The 11471-nt window shown below is 39.8% G+C and overlaps 1 protein-coding gene across 1 annotated transcript; it reads left to right on the plus strand.

Annotated features, from left to right (window-relative positions):
- Positions 1–2885: 2885 nt before the first annotated feature.
- On the plus strand, positions 2886–9691 carry LOC114563669 (high-affinity choline transporter 1). The gene is made up of 8 exons (XM_028590467.1): positions 2886–3069; positions 3453–3566; positions 4073–4228; positions 4315–4463; positions 4949–5092; positions 5635–5788; positions 7687–7904; positions 9038–9691. Exons 1-8 carry the CDS (start codon positions 2886–2888, stop codon positions 9689–9691), a joined length of 1773 nt encoding a protein of 590 aa, XP_028446268.1.
- Positions 9692–11471: the final 1780 nt, after the last annotated feature.

The following is an 11471-nucleotide window of genomic DNA, read 5'->3' on the forward strand; positions in this document are numbered from 1 at the left end:
AGGTAACATCGTTTACGAGGTATATATACATAGATATATGTAGCATCTAAATAGTCGCTCACGTAATGCACTTCTTTGATTATTTTAAACATCTTTATGTGATGATAAAAAAAAAAAAAAGAATTGTAGCCTTTTAAAAGAATTGTTCTTCAAGACTGGATTTGGTGACATACGACTTCAAGTCTACTCAAAGTGAACAAAATAATGTCATGTGAATCGCCGTTGCTCATTCCTTGTGACTCGTGTCTATTTATACAAAGTTAGTTTGAACGTTTGGATATTTAAATGCAAAAGCTTGTGAGTGGAGTGATGTTCTTGGACAAAAAAGGCGTCAGAGCTGCATGCGTAAGATGGATGCTAAAATGAAAAAAGTAATCCTCTGTGGGGCTTACACCTTCAGCATTACCACCATACAGCCAGCGTTTGCAGAATAAACGCGAAGTGCTTTAATCGCGAAGCAAGATCGTAAATCAGGCCTGAAATGTAACCTGGAAAAGTAAAGGTTTCATCCATTGCCAATATGATATTATGATATTGGAAAGCTTTCCCGAAGAGGTTGTGCGTCACGCCACTCTCTATTAGTCTATTTTTGTCCTGCCCTGGAAGACATCCATCCACCATCTACTCACCCTGACAGCACCCAATAAACCCACCACTCCCATTCATCTCCACCCACCTCCACCCTCTCTCCCCGTCCCTCGCTCTTTCCCCCCCCCCCTCTCTCTCTCTCTCTCTCTCTCTCTCTCTCTCTCTCTCCCTTTCCGACAAGCATTGGTGACTTAAAAACAACATAGGAGAATTGTGTTTGGTCGTCCAAGAGGATTACTTTGTGGTACCTTAACACTTTTCCACACGTCTTTGGCACTTTTGTAATTATTGTTTTGGGGGCCCTGCTTCTGTAATCTATTTAGACTTGTTTCTCCATTGGAAAGGTAAGATAATGTCAGTTTCTAATATTGTCTTATTTTACTAATATGTGTTGGCTGGCTGGAACTGTATTTGACCGTAGTGACAGATGTTGATTTCAAGAAAGATCAATAATGCAATACCGGCCTCCTGGAACCATGGTGTCAGCGCAACGGGGGGCTGAACCCCACAGGTTTGATTCTAGTGATGCAGCACATAGTAGGCTACATAAAAACCCTTATGCATCCGTTTTGGGTCTCCTCTGGTTAATGGTTCGCAGTTTTTTGACGGTGCGTTACATTTGGGAAGCATTAATGGACTTTTACGCACGAAACAAAACCATGTCTATCCAAAATGTTAAAATCATAGTATGCTAAAGGGCAGCCTGAACACTTTTCACGAATACATTTAAATGTAACAGACACTGCGTGAGTAAACTGGCACAATAATTTGAGAAAGCCATTTTTGGAATTAAAGTGAGGCAGCAAGGCGTGCGTAAAACATATTCAAGTGGCTTAAAAGCCGAACAAGTGTTACAATAATAATATCATTGTTTCTGTTTTTTTTTCTAATTCCTATCTTTTAAATTGGTGACACATTATGGAGTGCCGGTTGTTCATCTTCCTTTTCTACAGTATGTGCGTCAGTTGGACACGGTAAGGTATGGCTACTCTTCATAGCTTTTTCCGAACAAGTTTAAGTATGATCTTTCATTCAAGTATTAAACGATATCAAAGTGGAAAAGGCACGTAATTATTTCAGAATTTTTTAATTCGAGAGGCGTTCAGCACCCGCTGGTCCTTTGTCTAATAGGCTAATTGATTGATTGATTGAACGAGCAGGAATGTACTGCAGTTCTGCGTATTTTGGTTGCATGTATTGGATGCAGGGACTTGACATGAGTGGAGGCTACTAACAAAAATTAGACTCGAAAAATACAGGCGTTTTTCAGTCTGAAATGTGGGCTATAGATTATCCTGATGTTGTTTTCTTAATTGTAATTTGTAGGTAAATTTGAATTAGATTTTTCTCTTATTGTGATTTCCAATTTAATTCAATTCAATTCAATTTTATTTATAGTATCAAATCATAACAAGAGTTATCTCGAGACACTTTACAGATAGAGTAGGTCTAGACCACACTCTATAATTTACAAAGCCCCAACAATTCGAGCAATTAGAGTAATTCCCTCAAGAGCAAGCAGTGCAACAGTGGCGAGGAAAAACTCCCTCTTGGGAAGAAACCTCGGACAGACCCAGGCTCTTGGTATTTAATTTAAAATGTAATACTTGAACTGAAAAAAAAACATCCGCTTGAGTTCGGCAAGAATTGTTTATGTTACTACTTTGGTGAACAAGGGATTTATAGTTGTCACCGCTGGACAAATGAAGTTGATCGGTGCGTAGAAAACATTAACTTTCAAATTTGAAATACTTTGTATTCTCTAAGAAGAAGAAGAAGAAGATTTTATTTATTTATATTAGGACAATGCACATTAATCAACATTTCTGTAAATGCGCCAGTGTTAGCCAGTCGGCTAATTTTCAACTGTAGTCCTAGTTGCATAGTTGTAACTGGATGGAAACCACTGGGTGCCAGTTTGTAATATGCAATATGTGGTCATTCATCAACTCAAACAGAGTACAAATTAAATGTGTAGTGTTTAAGCATTTGGTAGCCTCAAATACATTGTCTGGGCATTAGTGTTTTTAAAGTTGATCATTTTAGGTGTATCGTTTTTTCATACATCTCCAATTAACCCAAATGCGCATGGAAGCACTTTAATTGTGGATCGTCTAAAATGGTGTGGCACAAGGTGAGGCTTCTGTTAAATATTTATGTCAGATTGAAGTTAAGAACAGTCCATATAAAGTCCATAGAAATGTGTTTCTTTCTTGTCTTCTTCAAAGTTCTCTCCATGAGATTCCAGTCCTCCGCGCGCACTTGATCTCGGCGGGGGGAAGCGGACCAAAAGGAAGATGGCCATCCACGCCGAGGGTCTCGTGGCTATCGTGATCTTCTACCTTCTGATTCTGGTTGTGGGGATCTGGGCCGCGTGGAAGAACAAGAACTCCGGTGTAAGCGAGAGCGGAGACCGGAGCGAGAGCATCATGGTCGGGGGAAGGGACATCGGATTGTTCGTTGGTGGATTCACAATGACCGGTGAGTTGGTTAATTACGGGAAGTCTTTGAATGTGTGTTTGTTGGTGGGTGTTTAATATGACCCGAGTGTCCTAAGAGGTCAGAAAAAGACAGTACGTTCCACCAACTCCGTTTTACGCACGGGCAGCACAAATATAATTTATTACCACAACTTTCATTATTACATTCATTAAATGTCTGGGCACTTAAAGGTAAAATACGCAAAATGGATTTGGTGTTCGATCATTGCTAAATCATCCCCAATAGAAAACCATGACTTGTAGGGTTCTTTTTGTTAGAATTAACATTTGGCTATGCAACATGGCATATTGGCATTCCCTAAACTAGTCTGACAAACTAAGTATTTTTTACAAACTTAATTGTGTTTTCTGTCCTGATTTCAGCCACTTGGGTGGGTGGGGGTTACATCAACGGGACAGCAGAGTATGTCTACCTGCCAGACTACGGCCTGGCTTGGGCACAGGCACCCTTTGGTTACGCTCTCAGCCTGGTAGTAGGTAAGAAACCGTGTCTTTGTATTAGCCCTTTCTTTAATTTACTGTTAAAAGCCTGTTTATATTAAGTATAGTGCCAAGAACAATATAGCAAGAAGGCAGGATTGCTGCCTTTTAAACAGCAAATCAAATCAATCTGAATGTAAAACTACAATAAGTTGATGTTTATTGCATTGAATAAATTAATTGAAACCAATGTCAAGTATTTGCTGTTTTGAATACTGCAGTAGGGTAAATTAGCAGTTATGATCTAGTAGTGTAGCAAAAACACAACATTGGTCCTCTAAGAAATACAGTATATTATAGGTATAAACAACAAGAATGCTATAGTGCTTCAATCAGAGACAAACAGTTCTATATGGTCATGATATATAAATTACGCACCAGATACAACTTTGTCTCAGGTAAGTAATATTATACAATTTCATTGATTCAGGGTCTGTAAAACACACTTCAATGCACTTGTTACACTAATTGTCTGCCTTATCTTATTGTTGGATATCATTCAGGTGGCCTTTTCTTTGCCAAGCCCATGCGTTCACGTGGATACGTCACCATGCTGGATCCCTTTCAGCAGCTGTATGGAAAAAGGATGGGCGGCCTGCTCTTCATCCCCGCACTCATGGGAGAAATCTTCTGGTCTGCAGCCATTTTATCTGCCCTGGGTGGGTGATTATTGGACAGGATTTGTTAAATAATAACACAAAATATTCTAAGTCTAAACTCATGAATTGAACGTATTGTCCTGCAGGTGCCACTCTGAGTGTGATCGTGGACATCAACATCAACATGTCAGTGGTGATCTCAGCCCTGATAGCTATCTTCTACACACTTGTTGGAGGACTCTACTCTGTTGCATACACAGATGTGGTCCAGCTCTTCTGTATCTTTTTGGGCTTGGTGAGTTTCACTTTCAATATCTACCCAGCCAGGGATTTAAGGGTGACAAGGAATTCTAGCATTGTAAATAGTTTTTTACCAATATAGACTGAAGGCCAAAACCATTACCTGTACTGTATGTTTCTGCTCAAAACGTAAAGCTATCATTAGCCAATATTTTATACTAATATTTGAGGTGTTTGTGGCCATTTTCTTGCTGAAAACATCTAAATATATCAAGCATCTATATACACATGTGAAATCTGATCAAAATGTTGATTTTGAAGTGTATTAATTGTTCTTTATATCACAGATGTGGCACATTGCCAGGAACATAACTGATTTACATCTAAAGACACTAGTCTACAGTGTGCCTAATTTTAAAATGATATCAAACTTTGTGGAACAATAACTGAAACTTAAATCCAGTGTCAGAGTCATTAAAATCGCAGAATATCTATGTAACACTAATAATATTTGCATTGTGATACCCTCCTCTCCTTCAGTGGATCAGCGTGCCTTTTGCCCTGTCCAATCCTGCGGTGTCGGACATCAGTGTCACAGCCAAGGAAGTAATCTACCAGTCACCCTGGCTGGGGAAGATTGAGCCTGAAGACAAATGGCTCTGGGCGGACAACTTCTGTTTGCTGGTAAGTCTTTTTTTATTTGAAGATTCTTTAAGAGAAAGTATATTAATGTAAAGTAAATTGCATACACATACACAATTTGATTGTCAAAAGTTGCGGGCAGGGGGTTTAAGTGAAGTGGTGCAGTTAAAGGGATACTTTAAGGTGTTTGGCTTAGTGCATGGAGCCTCCCGCGGAGCGGAACAGCGGACTTTGGCGGACCTCCGTGACGCGTTTCCTGTCATCAAGCGCATCTCGGCAGGCCTCCCGTGGGAGCTCTGTGCACTGACGCCACGGAGGGAAGCCAAACGCTGTTCATTTAAACAAACTGCCCACACTGCCATGACACAGAGCTGGATTTAAATCAGCAAGATATCTCTTTAAGGAACAGGGCATTGGAGTATATTTGTTTGAGATACAGTACAGGAGTATCATTTAAAATAACTGAACACACAGTTGCGGAACAGATTTGTCACACTTGTTGAGTAAGTTTCAGAGCTGTGCTAGTATGTGACTGTTATGCATTGGTTTGTTGTCTGTATTTACGCTGGTGTTTCTGTTTCTAGATGTTGGGGGGGATTCCCTGGCAGGTCTATTTTCAACGGGTTCTTTCTGCCTCTTCAGCTACCTACGCCCAGGTCCTTTCCTTCCTCGCCGCCTTTGGTTGCCTGGTCATGGCCGTACCCTCTGTCCTCATAGGAGCTATAGGGGCCTCCACTGGTAAACACACACACACACACACACACACACACACACACACACACAGACTTAAAGCTATTTTGAGGAGTTTAGTTTTTGAAATGTGAGAAAGTGGAGCTTGCTATAATATGTATATTTATGCTCCTAAAACAGCAATAAATAGAAGCTGTGTGGCTGTGACTAGAAACATTGATATTGACTTTGTTTTTTTTAATACTAATACTTGTGTTTTGTTTCGTTACATTCTTTGATACAGCTTCATTGACTAAAATACTATTCAAATACATTAAATTAGATTGTTGTCCTCAGGTTGTTAATGGGAGTAAGCCAAGTTCTGATTCAGTATTGATCAAATAGCAATGATTGCATCTTATTTACATCTGGATTTGATGCCTACAAATGACCAAACTGCACCCAATATTTCTATTACACACACACACACGCACACACACACACACACACACACACACAACTAATCCATGAATGATGTGGATACCCACAGACACAGATATTGATTAATCAGTTAATGAAAGATCACAAGACAATCGATACCTCCAGTAATCAGATTCTTTATTTAAACAGGAAGTTGTGATCAAAGGGAACACAATGCCTTCCTAGGTTGTTTGCACCCCAGCAGCTTTATTGTGAGATGTGTAAATGCAGATGCATACAGTATCTGGAGGGTAAACAACATCAGATGGATCCTGTCACGACTGGCAGAGGAGAGAGTCATCAGACCATGCCGATTTAGTGAATATTACATCTGAAGAGGAGCTAATTAATTTGGTCCGTCTGAAGCTGTTTCATGTAAAACCACCGCTAATCAACCACTGCTTGTAAATATCCAGGGGAAGGAGAGGAAGACACAGATTGTAGACCTCTGGAGGATGAAAAGAAGGATGAAAAAACTTGGAGAGAGATAGAAGGATGTCAGAGGGTTTAAGGGGGAAAGAGAGATAGGAGAATAAATGTTGTCCCACTGAATGGGATGATGGAGACTGTAGGGGAGAACATGGTAAACATTATGCTGTACTGTACCTGCTAAACATCAACATGTTAGCACTGTCACTGTGAGCATGTTAGCCTGCTGATGTTAGCATTTAACTTAAAGCAGTGCTGTGCAGATCATAGCCTCACAGCGCATGGCTGTAGGTTTGGTTGAATATTTCCTTCTTAATCCCCAAAATTGTAATCAGTGCTATCTCCCCTTCTGTAGTTCATCTGCTCAAAATGTCTCGTTAGAATCAATGGCTTCCCGCACACATAATTCATTATTAATTAAATAATTATTAGTAAAATGTACAATTAAAATGCAATTGAACTACAAAATGTATTTTACAATACTGACTCATATTTCATATTAGGCTTAGCAATCCAATAGGCACAAATCAGTGTATTAACTACAGTTAATATTGCATGGATTTCATATTTTCAATCAGTATCCATTATTTCTGTCATTCCTCTTACGACTGTGCCTTTTTTCTTGTATTTTGGCGAACAGCACAGCATTCCATTGATAATCCCTGCTGTATTTCAGCACACAGACACGTGGAGGCTTTTTGTTTCTCAGCAGCTGAAGCAGGTGTATCCAGAGGGAGCATAATAAAACAAAGTCTAAACTTTTTTCTTAAAAGCTAAGGGATCAGTACAAAAATTGCAATGTTGTAATCAGTCCACTTTAAATTCCAGAAGTTGGCCAGGAACATAATTGTATTCATTTCAACATAGGAACATGTGCCAAGTACAGCCTGCTCAACTTTAGTTATGTTGTGTCATTGTCTCACACAAGTCGGTGCATTTCTTTTCATTGTTTACAATTTCGATCATATATAATGTTCAAAAATATGCCTTGATATTTCTATTTACATATGCATCTTTTACAACAATGAGTTTTGACAGTTTGCCATTTCTTCTTCCAGACTGGAACCAGACTACTTATGGGTCCATCCCTCCGAAGGATAAGGATCAGTCAGACATGATCCTTCCCATAGTGCTTCAGCACCTCTGCCCGCCCTACGTCTCCTTCTTTGGTCTGGGGGCGGTGTCGGCTGCGGTCATGTCATCAGCAGACTCATCCATTCTTTCAGCCAGCTCCATGTTTGCCAGGAACATCTATCAGCTCGCCTTTCGGCAGTCGGTAAGAGTGCCAACAATAATACTACCACACATCTGCACTGTTTAAACCAGTGGTTTCAAGCGTCAGTCAAATCATCAATAAATCAATTGTAGTTTTATTCAAGTGATGATTGTACTTGGTAAACATACAAAACTAGACCCCAAAGCTTCAGACAACATTCAAACAGACAAGCTCAGACTCAAAACAACTAAAAAATGAAATGATTTCAAAATTACCGCATTTTATTAATCTCCTGCTGATATGAAATATGTAGCTTGATGTTAGCCACTCTAACGTTGTGTGACTGTTATGCCTCTGTTATGCCTCTAGAGATGTTAGCCTCTAGGGATGGCTATGTCCAGCAGCCAAAATATCTCAGCAACTATATGATGGATTGACATTTTGTACAGACACTGACAGTCCACAGAGAATCAAGAATCCTGATGACATTAGTGATCTCCTGACTTTCTGTACTGTAACAACTTTGGTGATCCTCTAATGTTTCATCTAGTACCATTATCTGGTCAAAATTTTAATTAATTAGTTACCAAATACTTGCAAAACTAATGATAAAAATATATAAAAATAAATCTACATAAGAAGGGAGGTTAGGGTGGTGGATGGGTCAAACAATACATGACCTTCACCCAGGAGACCAGGGTTCGTGTCTTGTTCTTGTCCCCCCGTGTCACTGAAACGTATGCCAAGAGTGCTGACAATGTCCGGATTAGTTGAAAACCCCACTGGGTCTGACTAAAAGGCTAAAGGAGACTTTTTGCATACGAAAAACAAACGCCAAAGGCCTCAGACCAAGCGTTGCTTTTCGATGCGTTGGGAGTGAGAATGTGTTGTCTCAGCTGTACTTTGTGTTAAACGCTAATTAGCAAACGTTAGCACGCTAACACACTAAACTAAGATGGTGAACATTACGTCTGTGAAATATCAGCAGGTTGGCAATTTCATTTTGACCATTTTAGCTGAAAAATAGCATTTAGTTCAAGCACCACTGAGTACAGCCTCATAGAGCCACAAGCTTATCTGTAGACTTTATGGACTTTAATTTGACCTCTCTTGTCATACCTTTACCTTACATTCTCAACTTGTCCACATTTCATCCACTTTTTCCTTTTCCCTGTCTTTCTTCTCTCCTCCAGGCCTCAGATACTGAGATTGTTTGGGTGATGCGCTTCACCATCTTTGTATTTGGAGCGCTTGCCACTGCTATGGCTTTGTTAACAGGATCTGTGTATGGCCTGTGGTACCTGAGCTCCGACTTGGTCTATGTCATCATCTTTCCCCAACTTATCAGTGTGTTATTTGTCAAGGGCACCAACACCTATGGCTCTGTGGCTGGCTATATATTTGGTCTTTTGCTGCGCATTGGTGGAGGGGAGCCCTACCTCAAACTCCCTCCTTTCATCTACTACCCTGGTTGGGTGAACCAGGATAGGATCCACCATGTCACTGGGGAAGTAGAGCACTTTATCCAGCAGAGGTTCCCCTTCAAGACTATGTCCATGCTGGCATCCTTCTTGGCAAATGTGGTCTTTTCTTACCTTACAAAGTACCTATTTGAAAGCGGTATGTGGTCACACAAGTACGACTTCCTGGACGCCGTGGTGTCCAAGCATAGCAAGGAGATCATGGACAAAGCCACGCTGGTGAGCAACCAAGATAACATCATTCTTTCCGAGATGGCGCCGGTCAAGCAGGCCCTGGGCGCGTCAGTCACTGGGACATTCATCAACACTGAGGTCCTCAGTGATGATGGGCCGTCCAGTCCAGAGGCTTTACTCAATGAAAACTAGGCAACAAAGGCACAAAGAAAACTAAACCAAGGAATTTGAAGACGAAGGAATAATCCAAAAGGCATCGACATTCTTCAGGAAACTTGCTACTGCCGCACCGGAAGCCAAATCAACAGAAATCTGCTATGGCTTCCGAGTGACTCCACAAGTTTGTTTTATGCTGATTATATGGTGCCTCCTTCTTTTTTAAGATCCCAGGACGTTGATTGTCAATCAGCTGTGTCAAGCATACCATACTCATGCTTTTTTTAAAATCATGATTCTGTGAATCTATTTTAATTTAAGTGCTACGGCAGTGATCAGAAGGACTTTCAGGGGAAAACAAAGAGTGAGTGCAGTGGACATTGACGTCTACAAGGGTTTGCTGGGGGTAATGAGAATAGTGCAATATCTAACCAAGGAGTTGTGTCCCTGTCATGCGTGTCCATGTAATAGCAGTGTGTGTGTGTGAGTGTGTGTATGTTGATGAACATGCACATGTGTACACATGCAACAAAGCAGTGAATGCTCCAGAATCTTTTCAGGCTTTGAGTTGTAAGTTTGCGTAAAGTAAATGTATTAATAGAGCAATAATATTTGTAGGATCTATGTTGTATAGATACATAGATACATTGAACTGAATTTGCAAGGTACTGTCATTGATTTTTTTATTTTTTGCTTATTTTGTTTCATGCTCACCTTGCTCTTAAATTTCCTCTCATAATCGCTAATCCCAGATACAGTACATGTTGAATTAAGAACCACATGCCGTCATATTACCTAACCCTTGACTCGCCAAACAGAAGGTTGATATTGGATGATTCTGCAGATTACGTTCAGTCTTAAAAAAATATAACGTTCACCGCCAACATGTTTGAAATCCAACAATATCCCCATGTTGCAACTACAAAATGGCTGAGGTATAATCAAGTCCAATATTCACTCTCCTTTTAGCTCTGTTTTGGTCTCCACTAACTCCTGAGTTAAATATGTGGCTCCTTAGTTGCTAAATACTCCACTATGTTCACCAGCTAGTTGCTTACTATCATGGGTAGCGTACAGCGGGTTTATCAAAGCGTTTTGTTGTAAAGAGCTGCCTCAAGGGGCAGCAACGAGGTTGATGAGAGTAGTAAGAGTAAACCAAAAAAAACTTAAGTTGTGGGCCCGAAAAACAAAACAATGGCCTGAAGGACCCTACTGTGGGTGATGATTATCTGTCATTTGATAGTCATTAGTCATTTAATCAATCTTTGATCTATTTTATTTAATAGAAAATATTGATTATATCAGCTTTAAAAAAATATATTGGTCATTTTTAACATAAACATAAAAAACTTAAAAATGGGACACAAACATGACTCTTTGTTGTCAAAGTCAAACACATTAAACATCCTCCACTATCTTGAACTCCACACTTTTTGCACTGAACGTAAAACGTGCAGAGGAACCTGCAGAATCCTCATGTATGGATGTAATTCCTTAAGAGCCTCAGATTTCATTACACACCACCCTGATAAATATCCAATAGAAACCTGTTTTTCCTGTGTACCTTCTAAGCAGCCACTGGCTTTTATTCATTCCCATGCGTTGTGAAAATCAATTTGCAATCTTATTGTTTGGCAAACTTATGATTGTGTCGTACATCTTCATTGTACATCTTTGAATTAATATGCATTTACAACAGTATTACCACATTACAGTAACATTGACAACAATTAAAGCACATTTGATCATTTTCATAAATAAATGAATGGAACCCAATGGCAGCATGGAAAGTATGACAATTCAGAAATCTAAAACA

This window comes from Perca flavescens, chromosome 11 (genome assembly GCF_004354835.1).
Source record: "Perca flavescens isolate YP-PL-M2 chromosome 11, PFLA_1.0, whole genome shotgun sequence".
In the NCBI taxonomy this organism is placed as follows: Eukaryota; Metazoa; Chordata; class Actinopteri; order Perciformes; family Percidae; genus Perca; species Perca flavescens.

What these genes read in the sequence shown, in the direction of transcription:
- LOC114563669 (XM_028590467.1), top strand. Translation starts at nt 2,886, where the DNA reads ATGGCCATCCACGCCGAGGGTCTCGTGGCTATCGTGATCTTCTACCTT. An exon ending in TGGTGGATTCACAATGACCG is followed by an intron (nt 3,070 to 3,452) that starts GTGAGTTGGTTA and finishes TCCTGATTTCAG; the next exon opens with CCACTTGGGTGGGTGGGGGT. An exon ending in CGCTCTCAGCCTGGTAGTAG is followed by an intron (nt 3,567 to 4,072) that starts GTAAGAAACCGT and finishes GATATCATTCAG; the next exon opens with GTGGCCTTTTCTTTGCCAAG.